Here is a 21,853-nt window from a genome sequence, read left to right as displayed (position 1 = left end):
TTTTTAAAAAAGAAAAATACATGTGTGTGAGGTTTTGCATGCTATCGTGATGGTGCAATAAAACGTTTTAAGTTTCAAGAAGTGTGAAAGACACATTTCCACAAAACTCATTGAAACTGTCAAAAATGCTTTTCATAAATTGTTTGGATTTTTATTTAAAATTATTAATTTGAAATTGAAGTGCTGATAGAAACCGAAGGGGAAATTATAACTTCAGGAAAGGAGATAAATTACTCAGTGTGGTGGAAACAGTATCATAATCTTGTGTTTAAAATACTTTAGAAGAATACCACAGTTACTAACTAGATTTGTTTTATTATTGCAAAGAAATTATGCAAGCTAACTCAAAAAAATAAAAGGTAGTAGCTGTGTCTTGGGAGCAAGGAGTATTTAAATAGGTCAGTTTTTCACTACTTTTCTTTTTACAAAAGTTTTTATAGATATACCTTTTGAGCTGAGGGTTAATGTCAGATTTTTTTTTTAATAGTATGAAACCAATACGCAAATACTTCACTATGTCTTTGATTTTACAGTCAAATAACTATTGTGACCATCTGCAGCAGCTGCATTTTACGAATTATTTGCTGAAGCAAACTAAGCACAATGACAAAAGTAGTCATCTCAGATGTACTGTTAAAACAGAGGAAGAAAAAGGAGCATTGCTTGCCTTTTGTACAGTATGGCCATCTGCTGTACAGATGTTATTATATAGAATGACTTCAGATACAATAATTGTATAAAATTTTCATTAAAACCTCAACAATTTGCACTTGTTTACTTGAATCTGCATAACTCCCCAGTGAGACAACACAATACGCTTGGGGTTTCTTTGGTTCTCACTAGCTTTCTCTTTGATCCTTTTTGATGTGCGGACTTTAATAAACATAGTTAAAAACACTGTTGAAAAAAATCATGGAAAAAACTACAAAGGAACAATTATAGCAGTAGAAACTACTCTAATCTCTTACTTACGCAAGCTATTTTTAGTGAAATATGGTTTTTTACACATTTTATGTGGCAGTGTTTTATAAACGGTGTAAACAATCCCTTTTCCAGATGAGTTTTAATGTAGGAGGTGAAGCTGGTTTGTAAAGAGTCCTATTTGCTAGGAATTATTTAGCAAAAAAACCTTGCAAGAATGTATTGTCGGCATTTTTCCTCCATGTTAGGGGGAGAAACAAAAGTGCATGACCTTGTGTAATGCTTTGATTTTTTTTTTTTTTTTTTGTAGCTGAAATTAAGAAAGAAGCTTGCCATAAAACTTTTTTTTTAATTATCCATTTTCCCTCTAGAATTGCCTTGTTTAATCATAGAAGCTAATGGCCTTCTGTTTGAATTTTTCTTCTTAATTTCTTATGAAAGTAAAAAGTTACAGCTTCTGAAAAACAGAGAGGCCAATTAGTTGAATTATTTCACTTATAAAAAAATAGATTGTAAGTGTTGAACGTTGCAGTTGGATCAAATTAGAACATGGCCATTTCTGCATATCCTGCTGCACTGTTACACTATTTCAGACCTTTAGTGTATCAAGGGACTTCATTTTTTGGACATTTTTTGTGTTTTAATACAACAGTTACTTAAAACAACGTGGTTACTATTACTGCTAGAATACTCATGTTCTCCTCTGTACTTATGCTGAAATCCCGAGTATTTTGGTTTTAGTGAAGTAATGCTATTGTAGAATGTGACATAGTGTACTGGAAAAAAAAATCCCTTTTAAACAAAGAAAAAGATATTATTAATTTTACTTTAGAAGAGGCTACCAGTATAGTTTTTCTGAGTAGGAGTTTAAGTTAGAATGCTGCTAAATAAAATAATTATCTGTTGTCATATAATATTTTGTGGCTTAGAGTTATAAGTTAAAACTTGTACCCATTTCATACAAGCAAATGACAAGCATTTAGCTAATTTTGGCAGCTTATTTGTATTGTTGATGAAAACCTCAAGTTCAAGAACTATCATTAGAGCTGGTTCAGTGATTTTTGTCCTCTGAAGTATGTGGCATGTTCTACAAAGCAACTAGAGCTCTCGAGTGCCATGTGCCCTGTCAGATTTGAGGTGGGTTGGTATCACACTTCAGGTATGTAGCTCACTCCAGAACAGTCGCGTGCTGTTAAAGTTGAAATAATTTTTAGCAATAAATACTAGGAAACAGAATGCAATTCTGAACTGATGGCTTTCAGTTAATTCAGGTTTGGTGTTGAAATTAGCACTACCTACCTGCCAAAAGAGCAGATAAATGAGAGAAGTTAAGGACTATACTCTCCCCAGAGTGAAAGACGGCAGGAAGCCTACAGCTTCTCAGTGGAGCTTTACTTTGCCCTGGCTGGACACAGGAGGGGAGTCTTGCAGTTCAGTGTCTGAACTTAGAGAATTACAGACATAAAATACTCCAAATATCATAGACAGAGTTCCCCAGCCCTTCCTCCTGTATGAAGGGTTGATTACTTTAGCATATAAATAAGGGAAAAAATAAACACTAGTTGAACATGTGATAATCACAAGTATTTTAACTAAACCTGAAAGAAATTGCAGACTTAAGATACTTTACTGAAATATTAAAAATTAAATGCAGCTATTAATTGGTGGAGCAGAGACCAAACTTTGTTTTGGAGTTAACTGACTCCCTCGAGAAAACTCTGCTAAAGCGTTGTCATAGCCTTTGGATGCTGCAGATACGCAAGTTAGCCCATGGGGAAATAAAACATTAAATTAGATATGACTACCTAAAATAATATGCAGCAGTAACAAGCCATTTACAACACCCAGAAGACCATTGTTACTTTTAGAAAGAAATATAAACTCTTTCCAACACTTGAACAATAGGAAATTAATTCTTTGTCAGTAAAAGCCAGAGGACAAACTAAATATTTAAATGGCCACTGAGGACTGAGGTGGAACTGCAGCCTGTAGACAGCTATACAAATCACTAACAAACCTTAATGAATATTGGGTGTGGGCATCAAGGTCCTGTCAGATTTGACACCGTGTCCCAAGTAGCTTAAACCCAACACTCAAGAAAAGGTGGAGACCTCATCAGGTCTCTAACATCTGGGATTTTATTTGTCATTTAGGCATACCCTGCAAGCGCAAAAGAAAGAGTAAAAGGGGATTATCCTGACAATGAAATGAGTTACTGAATCTTGTGATAATGAAAAGCAGAAGAATTCTAATTCCTTTCTATAGTCCCTGAGGTGGAGGTGCGTTTATGGTTCTGCAGGAGTATAATGTAGGAGGGAAGAACAGATGGCCCAAAATCCATGAAACAAGACACCACGTAATCCCAGGGCCGAGTACCACTATTAATCCTGGTCAGATTCCCTAGCGGTACTTTGTACAGGGTTCAGAATTGCTACTGATGAACTAGCACTTAAACTTGGGCTGTGAGGGGAGGGGAAGAAAAAAAATGTAGCTTATTGATTCAGGACATTGTGCACTAATTTAGTAGAACTGCATCTGCAGCTGAAATGACTTTAAAAAGTAGACTCCAAGTGAAATTCGATTCAGAACAAATATGGTTGTTTTTGTAATCTCTTCAGTTTTTATTGTAAACTCTACAACTTTTATTGTGAAAGTAATTGCATATTTTTTAAGACTGGAATTTATTTTGTTCTGTGTATTCAGGGATACATGTGGCAGTAGTGGGTGATACAGCATTTTCATGGAGAACACAGAGATTAGGAATTATTGCCCAGTCTTAAGGACCAGTTCATTAAGTTGTTTAAATTGTTGATGTACTGGCAACGCGTTTCTTCTTTTTCTGTGACAAGAATAATTTTATGGGATGAGTTCACCAGCTTGCTGCCCAAACAAAAGGTGCAATTCTATAGGAAGTTTAGGTTGCTGTGTCTACACATTTCCACACTCTGCCTTGTGCTGGCTCTGGTACTTGGGCAGCTGTTCTGTGAGTTGAGTCAGGGCACCGAACTGTCAAAAAATTAATCCAACAGGAGAGAAAAGGTTCCAGCAGGATCATCTCCTGCAGCTGGCTCATTGGACAGGTTCATGTTGATGATCGTGCTAGCACAAAAGAGAATTCAGAAAACTGTATAAAGAAGGGAGAGGGAGAAAGGGTCAAAGGGAGGAGAAAAATTGAACATAGAAGCCTGGACCTGCATGGGCCTTTATCCTGGGGAACTACATCCCAAGAACGTGGAGAAACCTGTTCAAATTGTATGGCCTGAGTGTATCTATGAAGCCTTGAACTTCCACGGGTGTAATTCACCTGGTTATAGAGGCTCAAAAAGCTCAGGTGCTGCCAGACACTTTCTTCAGGATGGCTTAGTTATAAAGAAAAGTTACCCTCTAGTTTATGGACTATTTAGTGTATTAAAACAGTGGAAATACAGTGGATCAAGCACAGAACAGTGGAACAAGACACCAAAGCTGTAATTTTAATTCAGCCTTGTGGCAACTAGGGCTACATTTTGAGTGGCATCCACTGTTTTGTAATGCTTCATTTACTGTGCAGTCATTCAGTGACTGATTTTTTTAGTAGTGCTAAGTATCTACAACTTTATAAATCAGTGACGCTTGTAGGTACCAGCTATATCCTGAAAATAAACCAAAGTTTTCAACCACCTAAAATTAAGATGTGAGAATACTTTTTTTTTTATTTTTTTATTTTTAATTTAAGAACCTCTCCATGCCCATCTGTAAAGCTGGAGTAAGAATATTTCGTCACTTTTCTGAAACTGCTGATATCCAAAAATAAAATGTTTGTGATAGAAGAACAAAGTATCACTGATGTCAGTATAGCTCTCAGTTTCGAAAGCTGAACTCAAAATTGCAAAATGAATACTATTTTTGTTGTTTTCCATTATGTATTTCTCTCCACTTAATTAGAATAAGATATAGGGCAATACAGAGCTTTACAAATATATTCTACATTATTGTGTACCAAAGATAGTCTTGACCTGAAGTTAAAAGCCCTTTAGATCTTAACCTTAGTATGCCCTCTCTGATCAGGCATCACAAAACCAAAAATTGCCAAATCAACAAGTGAATTGAGACTTTTGAGCTATTTAGTATGCAGTAGTGTAATGAACATGATGTACCTGCCCGGTTATTCTTTAAGGGAGAGGAGTTCACTTCAAATAGATAACCATCTTTGACGTCTCTTCTGATTCATCACTGACCTGAACTCCATTTGAACCTTGTTAGACACAAAACAAGCAGGATTCCTGGCCTGAGCTATAAAATATAATTAAGCCCTTTTGAAATGATGTGTAAAAGAACATAGCTTTACCCCCACTATAACCACTACCACCACCACAACCAATAAAGTTAAATCAAGCACTGCCTGTAATGGATTAAAATAATAAATGTTCCTGGATTTTAGTGTTTGAAGTACTTGAAGAAAACAGGCTCCCAGCAGCCAGGACTGCTGAATGCATGGGGACATTTATTAGTGACGAATTCAAGGGTTTGGCCTGTTCAAGATCATTACTTTCTGTTTACCGTGTGTTACACATCTCATGTTTTTACAGAGCCCACATGTGTCCCCATGTAATGCTGGAAAATTCTTTCACTAAAGAATAGTTAATTAGTAATGTGTAAATACTGTTCTCATGGGGAGAATGAATTATCATAAGATTCAGCTAGAGACTAATGAGAAATCCAGTGCGGTCCGTGGTTTGCTAAGTAAATCTCTCCTGGAATATTGTCCTTTACTTGGTCTTACCATTTGTTTGCTACTACTGTTTCCAAACTTGAGTGCTTTGGCTGACTCTTAAATTAAATGCACTATTTCCCCTGTAATTATTTTCATAGCTTTGTCATCCTTTCTTCTCAGAAGCTGTTTTGTAGAGAATACCTGTCGACAGAGCACTGTAACTGTAGTATAACAACTCATTACATGATGCATCCGAAGTTTTCTTAAGAAACAAATCATATAGATAATTGTATCAATATACCAGATATAATAGCATATTTATGTGTTCAGAGCTCTCTTAGTATCTTTCACAATGTTAAACTAGCTACTAAAGGTGCAAAAATTAAGAGTGAATGTTCAGGAACAAATTTCACAGATTGTTACATCAGTAATATGTGGCATTAAAGCAGAAGGTAGGAAGGAGAACCGCTTGCTAATTAACCTTCAGGAGATGGGTTGTCTCTCTGCCACTCAGCCCTGGAGGACCCGTTGGGGAGCCCGGACACGGTCCCTCAGAGCACATGGCGATGTGGGGGTGGGAGTGCAGCCTGCAGCCCCCGCGGTTGGTGCAGACCACAGCACTCATGGGCATCTTGCCCAGTTCGAACCAGCACAACAGAGTCTGTGCTCTGGGACACAGTCTTGCTTCTGAGCCACCCCAAACTCAGAAGAGCCATTTTCTTCTTAGTACTATGGTCCATAGCAAAGCTACTGGCTTCCAAGAGGCTTTTCAAAAAATAACTTGACTATAGGCCAGTGCCATTGCTATATCTATTATAATACGTGTTCCCATTTTCTTAAAACTCTGTTCCCATGTAGAATTTTGCCAATTAAAATAATGTTATGTCTTGTATTAGGTGACAGTGCAACAAACCAAGCAGGATTTGCAGCTATCTCAGGAAGAGCAAATGCGCAGAACATAATAGAAGGAAAAAAAACCTCCTGCTTGTTTCCTTTGGAGTTTATTCAAGTATCAGTATTTTAAAATGTTTTTGAAAACAGAAAGTCCATAGTTAATGACAAAACATTGTCTTTTTCTTTGTCTGCAAACCAGGAAAAATAACATAACTCTTTCTCAACACCTGTTTTGCCTAAACACTAAGTGATTGTTACTATGAGGCAAGGGTTGTTTTAACGTATTTGCTGCATCTATTAAAACGGGCCAACTCTTTTTCTTTTTATACACAGAAATAGCTTTGTGCACACAGGGCAGTTAATGAAAAATGAATTCTCCTATTATTGGTAAATGCTGATAGAATCCTATCATAGTTACAGATAAACCCTAATATAACTGTATTTATAACTATACTAGGGTACTCAGATTCTATGATATGTCGTCGTAAATGTTAGCGCAAATCAAGTCTCTACTACTAAAAAAAGATGTTAGAATATCAAAGCAAATGTTGTCTTTTAGTAAATTTTCTTCACTGCTCTTTTGTAATATCTCCATCTTTAATTTGCAAGCAAGCTAATTTCTCGACATTACCAAGTGCTAGCTTTTTTTCAAACCCTCCTACGTTGTTTCCAACAGTATGAAAATACCTGGATATTCCTTTTGAGCATATGTCGTCACAAAGGCGACCCTTCCGCTGGCACACAGAAGCCTGGTGGGAGCTGTGTTTTGCTCAGGGAGCGCAGCAGCGGATTGCGGTGCTATTGTGGCTCTGGGTGGAGTCTGAGAGCAAAGGGCTGGCAGCATTTTTTAAACACTGTCCAAAGCAAGTACTTCATATTTATTAGTCTCTCGGAGGAGTATTTTAAAAGTCATGAAACTATTTGTTCCTAGAAGTAAATTATTGCACGTACTGAAAAGTGTGTTGGTGTTCATGAGCAATAATCCAAACAGAACAAGTTAACTTCTACGTATCACAACAATCGTTTATGAAGATATATTACTTCTGTGTGGTGCCATCTCAAGTTCACTTCAAATGGAGACTTTGATTTAATCTGTTTAAAGTGAAGTTAGAATTCTACAATAGAAGTTTGTGTGAGAGATGTGTGCAAGGACTGACTGAAAATAAGGGAAAGAAAAGCAGGAGAATTATTTTGTGTCTTTACGTGTTCTGAGATTGTTGTTCTAGTGATAGGAAAGCAACTTCACTGACTGAGCATTCCTTTGAATGTTAGTTTGGCATTTGGCAATCTTAAAGTAAGGTCCCTTCTAGTGCATACTGGTATTTCTTCACTCCTCTCCCTTAGAATGCGGGATTATTTCTTTTCTAATGTCATCCTTTTAGGATATACATAGCAATGGTACCCCATTTAAGCTTCGCTCAGGCCCAGGGATCTCTATATTTACTATTGCATTTTAGAGTTTGTGCAAACTTGTTGATCTTAATTTGTTTTCTTTAAGTTTCCTTAAGGCATCAATTTGTGCAAGTTTGAATGCTCTCTGCATTCTTTTTTTATTAAGACCACGGTGGTTTTTATACTAAAAGTCACTTCATCTCTAAAAGGGTATGTAGATATAACTGCTACAAAAGACAAGGGTGTGATTCTTGCCTATACAAGAGCAATCTGGGTCACAGCAAGAAAAAGAAAAATCTCTCATTGTGTCTCTGAACTTTTCCTGGTATTTGTAGGACACAATCTGTGGATGTGTCTTGTATTAATAATATTTCATTTATTTAAAGTTTACCGATACTTCCTTGTTCTTAATTGTGTCTTCATTTCTCATTGTTTACATAGCATTTGAGAAAGGCACTGCTGATTTTGAACCAGCAGTATTATGTGCTGAATGCTCAGTTCTGTTTCTAAGCTGTTGGATATTGTGTTTTCTTTGTACTTTGTGGAGCTGAGATGACAACAGAAAAAGACTGCAAAGCATAATCCTTCCAAGTGTAATCCCAGTGAAAGAAAGCATAAATAAAATCACTTGTATTCTGGCATTCCTTTTTCCCTTTTGTTATTTCTGCAACTTGGCGCGTATTCCAATAAAACTATAGAACATTTCTGTATGTTGCGGAATTGTGCAATAGTTACTGAGAATTTCTTCTCTTTAAAATCAAGTTCCATGTAGAGTATAAAAAAATTTATTTTCAAAATATTGTGGTTCCTCTTAAAATAACTAGGCTGAGTATAGCAGGGTGGGTGAGCTCTTTCCATAAAAATACCTTTTTTTCTTGGTTTAGGGCTGTATGTGAAGCTGCTTCAGTCCACAGTTCACCAGCTCAAGTCTGAGCAAGTACCAAAAGGAGAGGCATCAGGGTGTGCTGATGTTAGTTTTCCTGATTATCACTGAAGTTCAGTCTCAAAAAAACACTGAACAATTTCTGGCATATAAACCTGTTACACGAGACCAGACGCAGGGGCTCAGAAGCCAGCCTAAATAACCCAGAGCTACAACCCCTTTGCCCAGCTGGTGACAAAAGTCCTGCTGATTGGCATGGGACAAAAGTTCACTTGAGCCCTCAAGCTTTCCTACTAAACTCCAAACTGCTCAAGGCAGAGATTCTTCTCGTTTGTGGTTCCTACTCATGTTGAACACAATTCAATGCCATCATTGCCATAGGGACTGTCGGACCACGTTCCTAGAGGAGGCTGGAGTAAAAAAAAGAAAATCCAATATATTTCCTTCCATTGTATAAAATATTTGTTGGTATTATGAAATCATAACTCCCAGGATGCAGACAGACTTCTGTCTGGATTCTTAAAGAGATTAATAGAAGTTTTACTGCATGTATTCGAAACAGTGAGTTGTATTTTTGTGGCATTTTTCTACCAGCAAATGTATGAAAATATAACATGGAACTGTAGCTTGAAACATGTGTATGTAAGCCTTAGGTGTTTTTTAATCTTTTGCCTTTTGTAAATATCCAGTTTCGTTAGAAAAATAAGCTGTGGGCATAATAAATTATGATGACATTCAATATTCAGTGTTGAGTTCAAGTACAAGCGCCAAAAGAGGAAAAAAAAGTTAACCCAACCTCAGATGTAGTACTTTTCATGTAAATATACAATAGAAATGCATAGATATTAGGTACAGTTTGTTTTATTAAACAGGGACTTGCAATAAGTTAAATTCACAAGTGATGTGACATTTCTAGATGGTATTTCTTTCCTAGAAATGTTTGTGACTTTAATGAGGTACATAAGTTCTGTCATAGATCTAACTTCGCATTATCATTTCTGTGTTTTATAAAGCTATGTAAAGTGCAAGTGGTTATGGTGTATAAAGTTTAAATTAACCTGATTTTTAGGTAAACACATGATATTATTTTGAGTTACAGTAATTGTTTCAAATTATTTGAATTCAAACATTACCCTTATTTTCCTGCTAAGCACTCCAAAGTCTAGTGAGGCAATATTTTATGATAACAAACTTGAAAAAAAGCAGAGATAATAGCTATTTTGAAAAATTTCCTGTCAGTTTAAAATACATAAACCAAGTGAAGCAGCTGTTCTTGTTCTTAATATTTAAAAAAAAAATAAAATAAAATAAAAAAAAATCATAGGTTAAAGAAAAATGTCTGTTCTCATAAACCTTAAAATACTCACACATGTAAAAAGTCATAATGTTTTGGCAAATAGTTCCTTGTAAGGAATGTGTGTGAGACATACCTGCTCCGTAACTGCCACACTGTATAAAGCTGCTTAATAGTGTTGGAAGAGCAAGTTGGAAAAAAAAAAAATCACAAGTCTTGTGGCTCAGCAATGATGCTTTTGCTTGGAGTGGGGAGTGACTGTCCATGTGAGTGTTTCCATGGGAGTCATTGGGACTCCTTGTGTGAGCGACCACTCACGGGCACAGATTGCCAGGTTCATGGTAAAGTGAATTCAGGAAATAAGAATGTAAATGTTGGGAGAATAACTACCAGCGGGATTAATTGTCTCTCTCTCTTTTTTTAGGAATCCATGGATCATCTTTGGTCCTTGATATAAAAGATTTCCTACTTAAGACAAGTCTCAAGGAAAGAGCCAGATGTCTGTTGGGCCCTTTTTGCTGCTCTGTTAATGTGGAAGCCAAGTGGTGTAAGCACAGTGGTGATCCTGGCCCAGAGCAATCTGTTCCAAAACTATATGTCGATTTGAGAGGAGGGCTGGTGCAGGTCTGTATCAGATGCTTATGGCTCTGCTGTTGAGCTGGATTGGCTTTGAATGATTGAGATTTTATAAATAAATTGCATGAAACCTTGTAAAGCTTTGCAGCCTACAACAGTTCATTGAGTTAGCATTTTTGCTTCTTTGGGGTGGTTTTTATTTTACCTTTTAAAATAAGTACCAGTTCTTTCATGTAAAACTGTTGATTGAAAAACTGTGTACGGTGTTTTGGGGGTTTTTCTAAATGCTGCTTACGCTATGTATTGTAGCTGTATGTGTGTGTTCCTTTAAAACTACTGGATCAAATTACCGACACTTAATATCTAGGACCTTGTTCTGATATATGTGTTTGTCCATGAGCTATGTGTCTGTAGTGCCTAGGGGTAGCTTTAAGAAATACATATCCTTTCTTTTTAAACTTGGACCAGTTTCTCAGGAGAGTAATTATAAACTGTTGTTTGTAGCAATTAATACTCGGCTTTCCGTGCTATCCTCTGCTTTTTGGAAGTGCCCACAACTTGAAACCAGTCCAAGAAGCACGGGAGTTCTTGAAATGAAAAATAGATTCTGTGGGGCTTAAACAAGTGGGCTTTGAGATATGTCTTGTTTTAATTATTTTTATTGTAGTATCTATACACACCAAATGTTTTAAAATAAATATATAAATCAAGCATATAAAACACAAAAATGAAATTTTGACATTTAGTTGTGTCATTAGGTCTTTTCCCAGAATCGACATTAGAAGTTCTTAAAACCACAGTGCTGGGAATAGGGCTAATTGAATAAAATGCATTCTAAAAAATTATGTCTTAATAAAGTCAGTTTGTTTCTCTGCTTCTTTTTTGTTATTCACAGGTACCTGGCTGACCACCTCTATGTGTTGTTGATAATAAAAAGTCTGGGTTTTTTTCCAAAATTTTAGGGTTTTGGCAAGGACCAGGAAAAAATCTATAAATCTGAGAAAGCCATGTATTAATAGAATATACACTGGGATAATTAGCTTTTGCAAAGAAAATTAAGTATTTGGTCTGGGAGAATAGATTTAGAATGCTGACAAAAGCATTAGAAATTCTGTTTCAAATTAGTTTATTTACAGCTAATTATTTTACCAGGTTTAAACATGATTTCGTCTTCTACCACCATTAATTTGTATTGCAGCAGAGCCTAGAGAGTTTATGTGAAATTGGTGCTTCATTTGTGAATATTGTAGGAGGAGATCCCTGCTCTGGAGTTGCAGATGCCTAGAAATAAAATGCATAAGTAGGGGGGAAAGGCATTCCTCCCTCCTCCATCAATGGGGAGCTGAGGCCTCTGGAATCAGCTGAGGGGGCACAGAGCTCCTTTGAGCTGGTCTAGAAACTGCAGGAGCGATACACTGAATTAGGGAGGTGACCAGGGTGGCCCAGGACTTGCTCAGGAATGGCTCTGGCTGTGTTTCAAGCAGATCTTGGTTTATTCTGTGGACTTATGTGTAGATGCGGGGAAAGGAAAAGCTTCCTTCTTTACAGCTGTACTACACTCCCTTTAGGCATCTTCTGGCTGGGTTTTTTGTATGTGAAAATTGGTATTGCCCAGTGAAGAAATTTCCACTAGTCTGTATATCCACACCTGACTCATTTGCTTTACTCCTACCTGTACTGTGGACTTTTAAGTTACTGTCTGGTGCTTTTGATTTCATCCCACAGTGTTTCTAAGTCTTTTTTTCTTTATTTTATTAATTGCCAGTTGGTTCCTTGTCTTCCCTGTTGCTTCTGGGTCCATTTCTGCACATGAAGACTACAGGACTTGTGCACTGCTTGTCATAGCTGGGGGAGAGGAATGCCTACTTGGCTTTTATTTTGCTATAAAGCATATGAATTTTCTGGACTTTGAATGCCAGGTTTTGTTAGATATTTTTTCTAAATTTCTATTTTAAGCATCAAAAATCCTTACACTTTTAAACCTCACTATGAGAACTTACAGCACATGCAGTTCATGTGCTGTGTATACTCAATATTTGTGCTTGAGATGATCTTTCTAGACATCTTTGCTCTGTCACTCAGTTTTTAATGCATTCTAGAATTCCACTTTTGGAGCAACATGCTCTTAGAATAGTTCAAACTTTGCATCTCGAAGAGTTTTTCTGGTCATATCCTAAATTGCAAAACCTGTGGCCAGTTCTAGAATTATGTACTGCACTCAGCTCTGTGTTCTTGCTTATGACTTCTCAGTTCTGTGGTTTACCAGGCAGCATCAGTATCAATTCTAAGTGGTAAAAATTCATGTTTTCCTTCGAATGATGAAAAGAACAAATGTGCCAAATGGTTTTGTAGAGATTTCTTGTTGTTCTCGTTCTTTTTTTTTCTTTTCACATTAAGGATACTTGTAAGCAATTAAGGTGTTAAATAGAGCAGGCTGAAAGCTGTAGAAAGTTTCTGTTATGTTGAGGTTTTTTCCTTCAAAACTTACTGAATAATAGTATGTAATTGTTTTGTCTTCTCCTTTTTTTTTTTTTTTTAAAAAAAAAGGTTTTCTGGGGTCAAGAGCATTTGAACTGTTTAGTTCTTCTTCAGGAGCTTCTGTGGCAGTACCACGCTAAAAAGGGCAATGTCGAGAATTTGGTATCTGAACGTACATTCCCCACTTGTTTTTCTGCGGAAAGGAATCAGGCCACAAAAACTGAGCATACCGCGGATGATCTGAGGACAGGCCTGTTCCAGTATATACAAGATGCAGGTAAGAAGAATATTATTGCTCTTATAAATAAATAAATAAATAAAGTGCAGTAGTAACCTATTAAAGATTTCTTGCCTCTCAGAATGAATAGCTTTGGGTTTTTTGGAAAAGTAATTGAAAAGACATCTGCTAGAATAAAAAAAAAAAAGAAAAACCAAAACACCAACCTTTTTTATTTCTTTCCATTAAGCTGTAATCTTTTAAAAGTCAGGGAAATTGCTTTTTTATTTTCTCTCCTTTTGATCCTAAGGGGTTTATTTTTAACTACTTTGGTCTCATAAACCAGCATGTTTCTTTCTTGAAATTATATAACAGATTATACCTTTCTTTCATTTGACAGAAGCACAAAAACTGCCCAGTGCCTATGAAGTTGTGTTTTACAATGAAACTGAGGATAGTCCGGGAATGATGTTGTGGAGATACCCAGAACCCAGAGTGCTCACTCTTGTAAGAATTAACCCTGTTCCTTTCAATACCACAGAAGACCCAGATATTAGCACTGCTGACCTTGGAGATGTTCTTCAGGTGGGTAATGAGGGTTTTCTACTTTGATTAAGAAAAGAAAACGTTACTGCTCTAAAGTGAATATTTTCAAGCTTTGTTTTATTGAAAATGAACAGAAGATGTCAGAAGCTCTATAAAATCAATAGGAGGTAAATTCCACAGCTCAAGCACATCTTTAGCTTTAAAACTACTTGTGCAAACATTTTAACCACTCACCTGTAAAGTTTTTCCACAACATAATAAGCTATATCTAGATTTATCAGTTCTAGTTAGCAAGCATGTAGAGTTTTTATTCTGGCTTCCTATTATTTCATCCATCAGTCATTACGTAAAGACTTAATTTGATTTGAAACTGAAGAGGAAAGGCCTGGTCTGAAATAGCCAAGCTTCAATGGAATCATTGAGCTCAGATTTCCAGTCTGGCCATCCTCTCTGGTGTCTGTGATGGCAGATGGCTGTGCTGCTTCTAGTAAGATCCACAGGGTGGAGAGAAAAGGATCTATTTTCTCTTGTTTTGCTTTGAGAGTGTTAAAGTGAATGTCCAGTTTGATTGTGTGAGATCATGGAACTGCCCTTCAGAGGAGGGCTGAGTGCTGCAGTTGTGTGATTCTGGGACCCAAAAATAGACCACACCTCACGATTACACTGATCCTTAACCTTGAGAATCTTGGCTTTCTAAAATACGCAATCAGGCAGTTACATTCTCTCCTGTCTAGTCTAATTCATCTTTATACATTCACTTACTCCTTGCTAACCTATTTAGATTTTAGCTATTTTTTTTTTAATCTCAGTTTCCTTTCTGTATTACAAATTGGGTCTGTCATTATTCTTTTTAATTTCAATCGGCTTGTTAATAAGACTAGTGTTGTGAGTCAAGGAAAATAAGTGTCTCCCTATTCTTCTTATTTGTTCAGAAATGTTGAATTATATTTGATTATTGCTAGAACGTTAAAAATTGCTTTTAAAATTGGATTATGCACCAATATGCTTTGAGTTATGGATAAGTAGGATAATCTTCCTCAGATAAATGGGATAATGTTATTATCGTGCACATACTGTTAGTGAGATCATGTAAGTGTCCTGCCAATTTCTTTGCCCTCTAGACAGCCAAATGTCAGCTCCTTTCATTTATATGAATATTAAAATTAAATGGAAAAAAATCAGCTCCACTTGGCATGAGGTTTGAATCAAAGATCAAAATTGTGTTATTGTATGCTGTCTTGATGACCCTATTAGGCTGCTATGAAAGTGAGCGATTTGCCGTCTTTCAGGATGGTATTTTCAGAGCACAGCACACCAAGTTTTGGTATAATTACATTAGGCTCCCATTATAGATAACAGACATCATGAGCATAATGTATGTGCTTGTGTAATAATATCACCCTGTACAGCGGGAATATCAGTTCTTCAGATGGGCATGGGCAGCTGGACTTCTAGTAGCACATGTTCTGCTGCTGCGGCTGTCTGGAGAAAAGAAGGTGGTTGCAATCGTTGTCATTTCCCCTGCGATTGTCTCAAACAGTAAACTAGGAAACACTTAGACACCAGGTCTCACATTCTTTCAACTTCTACTGGTCCTCAGGTGATTCTTCAGATATGCATTTCATCTTATACATTGAGCACAGAGAACTGTTCCCATCAGTCTTGTTTAAAGTTTGTGGTCAAGCGTCCCCGTATAGCTTCCCTCCATGATACTTTTTACTGTGGCTCTCTCTTCTTAAGGTCTGTCAATTTTATGATTAATTAATTCCTGGTAAGTTTTATGTTACTACCTTGGGCTTTCAGTTACAAGTGAAGAGATGAAAGATATCAGCCAAGTTAGAGGACATCTATTAAAAAACTGTGCTCTTGGCAACATGGAGTGCAGAAATGCTTACAAGAGGATCCACATTTCTCTAGTGGGCCGTTAATTATGGCAGTGACTGTTGCCTGGCTCTAGGTGGTGATTTATCACATTTTCTAGAAATGGCCAAGCACCTACAAAGAGCAGCTCCACACAATGTAGATAAAAAGCCATTTTAAACATGGACAGTATGCATTTGTAATTAGCCTTGCATAGATATGTGAGTGGAAAAAGTAATACAGCATCGATTTTCAAATTATTTAGGTAAACTATGTTTACTAAATACTCATCTCAAGCTTTAGGTTCTGATTTAAATTCATCGGGAGACCTTTCATCAGCTCCACTTTTTTCACTGTGTGGATATATTTCTGCTTCTTAATACACTGCGTATTTACTGCATATGGAAAATTCACAAAATATAAAGAGAAAAAAGACAAAACAACAGTTTTATTTTATTCACTTCTTGACATGAAACATGAGAGAAACATCTGCCAGACAAAGACTTCAGCTTTTTGGAGGAAAAAAAAAAAAAAAAAAAGAAAAAGTAAATTTAAAAACAATAATGGTATCAAAATATATTAAAAATATATTTTTAAAAACTTTGCCAGGACTGTGTATGTGTTCAAATGCTGGGAGAACCCATGATGTCACCAGCTGTGTAACCACTCTCCCTTAATCCTTTACTTCACATAAATCCAGGTAAAGGTGCACTTCTGTAGTTTGTCTTGAATTAAAAGTTTGCCAGTTGCATATTCTTTCTTTCCGTTTAAGTTGCTGTGACATTTCATCTAGCTTTCTATCTTTGTTAAACTTCTGGCAAATCTTTTTAATAATGGATAAGTTTTAGAAGTCTCTTTGTTTTTATAGCTATTCTTCAGATTCCTGGAACATGCAAAAGCTTCACCATAAATAGAATTTTTCTAGATATTGAAGTTGCGTGCCATCTGCTGTGGCCAAAGATAAGCAAACAGCTTCAGATTGTAAGAGCTGATATGAACTATATTGTTTCTGTAAAACCTTACCTTGCTGCTTTTTCTAGATTGTCCCAAGAGCTTCTTTTCTTGTGCTTTTACTTGTGTTGTTGCAGGCGTAAGCAGTTTCACTGGTCAAGTTTCTAATCCTTTACTTTTTTACAATCCCAACATCATTGTTTTCATTCGTGAAGGGAAAAGGAAGAACTGATGTTTCTTCTGTGATGTAACATGTTGCATTTTCTTTAGCAACTTGAAATAAAGTTTGATCTTTTTGTTCGAAGGGAGTGAGAGAGAATCTTGGATGCCTTTGCAGGAAACTGCATCAGGATTGTATTTCTTTTGGGAGGTTGAGAGTGCTTGAACTTGTTCTTCCTGTTTAATGGACTTTGCAGCCCCTTTCTGTTTAATTTTTAATCCCTCCATGTCCCATTTTCACATGCTACCAATGTTCTTTGGCTCTATGTGATTTACCTTTCTTACAGAGAACCATTATTTGACGAAACACTTTTAGACTTTACTGGTACCTCTTCTTAATTTTTTAAGGAGTTCCTGGTTAGTGCGGCTGGGCTTGCATCAGTGGGGCAGCACTGTAGAGTTGATGAGGACTAGGAGGCCTCCCATACCCCTAGGGTGAAATCGGTGTGCTCAGCTTGCTCTCTGAAATGCCTGTACACTAATGCATGCACCATGGGGAATAAGCAGGAGGAGTTAGAAACCTGTGTTCGGGCAGGAGATTATGACCTGGTGGCAATTACAAAGACATGGTGGGACAGCTCACATGACTGGAATGTGGTCATGGATGGCTATGTCCTTTTCAGGAAAGACAGGCCAGCCAGGCGTGGTGGTGAAGTTGCTCTTTACGTGAGAGAGAGAGACTGAGGGGAGACTCCTGGGAGACTGAGGGGTGACCTTATTAATGTTTACAAATATATAAAGGATGAGTGTCACGAGGATGGAGCCAGGCTCTTTTCAGTGACAACCAATGGTAGGACAAGGGGTAATGGGTTCCAACTGGAACACAAGAGGTTCCACTTAAATTTGGGAAGAAACTTCTTCTCAGTAAGGGTAACAGAACACTTGAACAGGCTGCCCAGGGAGGTTGTGGAGTCTCCTTCTCTGGACACATTCAAAACCCGCCTGGACACCTTCCTGTGTAACCTCATCTGGGTGTTCCTGCTCTGGCAGGGGGATTGGACTAGATGATCTTTTGAGGTCCCTTCCAATCCCTAACATTCTGTGATTCCATGATAAGGTTTCTTATCCTCAGGTACTAAAACCACTGCCTGACATAACTTCTAGCCCTTCTTGACTTGGAGACTTTTTCTTATTTTATTCCCTTTATGTCTGCGTCACTGCCAAGACCTTTTCTGAATATACCTTCTCAAGACTGTTTAAAGTTTACCTAGTAGTGTTTCCAAGTTCTTACTAATGAAGAAAGGACATACACAGGTATTATTTTTGTAATATAAAATCATTAAGTGAAGCAAAATTCAATTTGCCAGCGTGCTTACAAGTGTTTTGGGTGCAGCCTTGTATAGCTTACTGGAAAATGGTGAATACTGGGTTCTGTATCAAGAAAGAGATGTGCTATGGATGTAGAATATTCCTCAGTCTTTTATACCAAACATATTTCTAGTTCCTTGGTCAAGGCTATTAACTCTTCATGGTTCTATCAGCTTCTCTTTCATTTCTACTAATTGTTGTTGGCCTGTTGTCCAAGTTGTGAGATTTTTTTGATCAGTGTTTGGAAAGCTCTAGATACAGCTAAATAACTTAGTAAAGGTCAATGCAGAATGAAGGAATATACACAATAGAGCAGTAGTTTCATGTTTTTGTAAGAAGAAAAAGTAAGGAGGCTGTCTTGTCCAAGTAATTCAATAAGTATTGCTCTAAGCCACCACTATTGTACCCCTCGTATAAAGGGGATCTACAGAAAAGACCTTCAGGCGGCAAAACTCAAATGTTGGTAAAGGCATACCCTTTTGATCTTGACTGCTGCGAAGATTATTTTTAAAATAAACGGAGGAGAAAAAACATATTCCACTGATACCTTCACTTAAGACAGCACAAATTTCCTAAGAGTGAAGTTAATCCCAGTGCTGACTCTATCTTATGTCATGTAAACCATGGTAATCCGTTACTGCCCAGACCAGCAAGGGCAAAGGGTAGAACAGTGTTGATGTAAGAATCATATTCACACCTCAGGAGCAGAGGAAAGTCCAAACTTGGAAAATTTTACAAAGTTAATTCAAAAGATAATAAGCAAGATGAAGTAGCAATGCTGTTACCTTAAAATATTGAAGATTGATATTGGTACCTCAGGATGCTCTCTGAGACTTTCTCAGGTGCAACAGATAAAATTTTAAATCATTCAAGTAGGTTGCTGGTAAGAGAAATCTTGTGGTTGAAGGTATGTGGATGAGCAACTTTAAAAGCCTGTTTTATTATGTACTTAAAGAAAATAGGTATACAAAACCAGAAAGACAAAGCCTACAGTTCTTGCTCCAAAACAGTTAATGTTACATTTAGAACACTCTCTTGTGCAGAGAATTTCTATAGTAAAAACTGTGTAGATGTTTGTAGATTTGTCTTAGCAAATATTCACATTTGAAGACTTAAGGTGTGCCTCAGTTTCCCAGTTTAACAGTAAACTGTGTTGCACCAGACAGCCAGCTTGTTGTTATAGGGCAACAATGCTTTTATTTACTCTATGACATTCTTGTTTTGTAGCAGTTAAAGTTGGAACCAGTTGATAGTGATGATTCTCATTCTTCCAAATCTGTCCATAGAACATCTTCCACTGAGGACTTCGAAGCATCATAATAGCCTTAAAGCAGAATATGTGTTACAAGCTATATAGAAATGTCTCCTGTGGGGATATCAGAGTTGTAGAAGATACGTGAGCAACTCAGAAACAAAAGTGTGCTAGATGGTCTAAACTGCTGAGGAAGGGCTTCGTAGTCTCTCCTTATCTCCCTATTGGCTGGAATAGAATTTGTGGCGATTTCCTTCATCCTAATTGTTCTGGTTGCTTTGGAAATACGGCATTTGGGAGGACCGAGTAAGAGCAATTTCTAATTCCAGACAGTAGTTTATGGTCATGCCGATAATGCCACTGTCCCAGAACATAAATAATTGAAGAAGAATATATTCCACACCATAACAAGGGACTGTATTTCAGAGCTGTCATGTAATGCTAAATTCAACCATGCTTGTACAGTTCCTTGGACGTGTCAGGTTGCAGCAATTGAGGAAGGATAAGTGCTCTTCATTTCTGTGGTGGTTTTACACTTTGAAGGAGGGAGTTGCAGGAGAAAAAATTGTTGGGGATTCAGTAGTGACTTTCAAATTAGTACAGATACAATATGGAGTTACCTACGTTTAGGCATTTAAGCTCAATGAAAGTGCTGCTGGATATCTGTGCTCTGGGGCTTAAAAAGGTACTTGCACTATATGTCTAGTTTCCCAAAGTCCTCCTGCGTCTTCCTGCAGTTTTGAGAATCTCAGATTTACATTTGTCTTTGCCTCTGATTAGCCTACATTGGTTTACTTTTCTGATTTCATCAGGGCCACATTTGTATGTCATTTATCTTTACCAGGACCAAGGCTGACAGGCTTGGGTTAGCAGGAGAGAGAGCAAAGATTGTGAGGGGCTCAGCAAGATAGGAAAGCAATTTGTATGCCATCAAGGAAGCACTCTGCTTTTCTGTGTAAGCAGGTGAACAGGACATACAAATGATTTCCTGTGCAGCTGGCAGCCTGCTTTAGCTTGTGAACTTTTTACAAGGATGCTCAGTGTTTGCCATTCCATTGTAGAGTTAGCTTTCCAGTAAGGGATATTCCTAGCTCTGCTCCATATCTCAAGCAAAAAGCTATGTATTTCCACAAGTGGCCGTGGATTTAAAAGGTGGGGAAAAACGGATCTGTCTAATCAAAGGGATCATATAATGTGGAATGCTCCAAATTCTGAGCTCTGTGATTTATTTAAGCTGCATCACCAATACAGACTAAAAATTCTTTCTCCTGGATTGTCATCCAGTGAGAGATTCAAGCTGTTAAAGTTTACAAGACAAAAGGAAGATAATCTATGGCATTTGTTCATTTCTCCACATGAAGTTAAAATATCTATTCAGCCATAACCCCAACAGTTTTTTGTATTTGAGGATGTTTCCCTTGTGTACCTGCCAGGATTCCTGTTGCATGCGAGTATAGTCAGCACTATAACAGCTGACGAAAAGATGAATGTGTGCTGAGGTCTCCTTTTTTGGCCTTTCTTCTTTATGTAGTCTCCTAATAAACAGAGCACTTATTCCTGGTTTAGAAAAGTAGTGATTAAATTAACCAGATCTCAAGGTCTACTGGAGAAAACTAGGGCAGTGAGCGTAGTTCTGAGGTTGCAAGGGCTTAACTGAGATTTTGTAAGGAAGGACTAGGTAAATAAAACCGCTCTGGTAGAATTCACTCAGAGCATTTGCTGAGATGATGAAATCTCCTCTAGGAGAACATATAATATTTCCAACTTCAACAGGTGAAGATTCAAAAAATCGTCTGTTGCATTACCTTACATGCTTGTGCTATTTAAATAAAGCATTTGTAAATTCTGCAGTCTGGACTCTGATTTTTTCAACACTGTCAGTCAATAAACAGTCATTTTCTAACACCTTGTGGTTGTTTAAACAGTGGCTTAAGGAAGCATGAACTTAAGAATGACTGACATTAGACCTACTGTAAGTCATTATTCCAGGAAAGATTTGACATGACAGTCAACAGGAGAAGAATTATGATCAATGTCAAAGACATTCATTTTTCCTTTTAACAGAGCATACCTCATTTTTGGCTGGCTCTGCTTCCTTTTTACTTTTCATTCCCTATAGGGGCTACAGCATTCAGCTGGGCATTTGAGAATCTGGGAAAAGAGCTTTTTGGGAAACCACAAGTTTTATTCATGTTTGATTTATCTCTTACAATCTCAGGCAACAACTATTTTGGAAATCCAGATGATTTGTGTGTGCCAGGTTAGTGATATAAATTCATAGTGTTATTAGATAGTAATCTGTAAAGTTCAACCGTGCTTATCGATAAACCTGTCCGGTTACAAACTTTTTAATCTGCTGCCATGCAGTT

General features: G+C 37.2%; 1 protein-coding gene across 10 annotated transcripts in view; it reads left to right on the top strand.

Moving 5' to 3' along the window:
- Positions 1-21,853, top strand: part of VPS13B (vacuolar protein sorting 13 homolog B) — a 455,756-nt gene that overhangs the window by 361,308 nt on the left and 72,595 nt on the right. For all 10 annotated transcript variants that reach the window (XM_082046868.1, XM_082046872.1, XM_082046866.1 and 7 more), the window contains 3 exons: positions 10,502-10,701; positions 13,201-13,408; positions 13,749-13,933. In XM_082046868.1, the coding sequence (XP_081902994.1) occupies positions 10,502-10,701; positions 13,201-13,408; positions 13,749-13,933 (593 nt within the window). The remainder of the gene's footprint in view (positions 1-10,501; positions 10,702-13,200; positions 13,409-13,748; positions 13,934-21,853) is intronic.

This window comes from Streptopelia decaocto (assembly GCF_964273445.1).
Source record: "Streptopelia decaocto genome assembly, chromosome: 2".
Lineage (NCBI taxonomy): Eukaryota > Metazoa > Chordata > Aves > Columbiformes > Columbidae > Streptopelia > Streptopelia decaocto.
The sequence above is the reverse complement of the archived record's forward strand: the minus strand, read 5'-3'. Positions and strand labels throughout refer to the sequence as shown.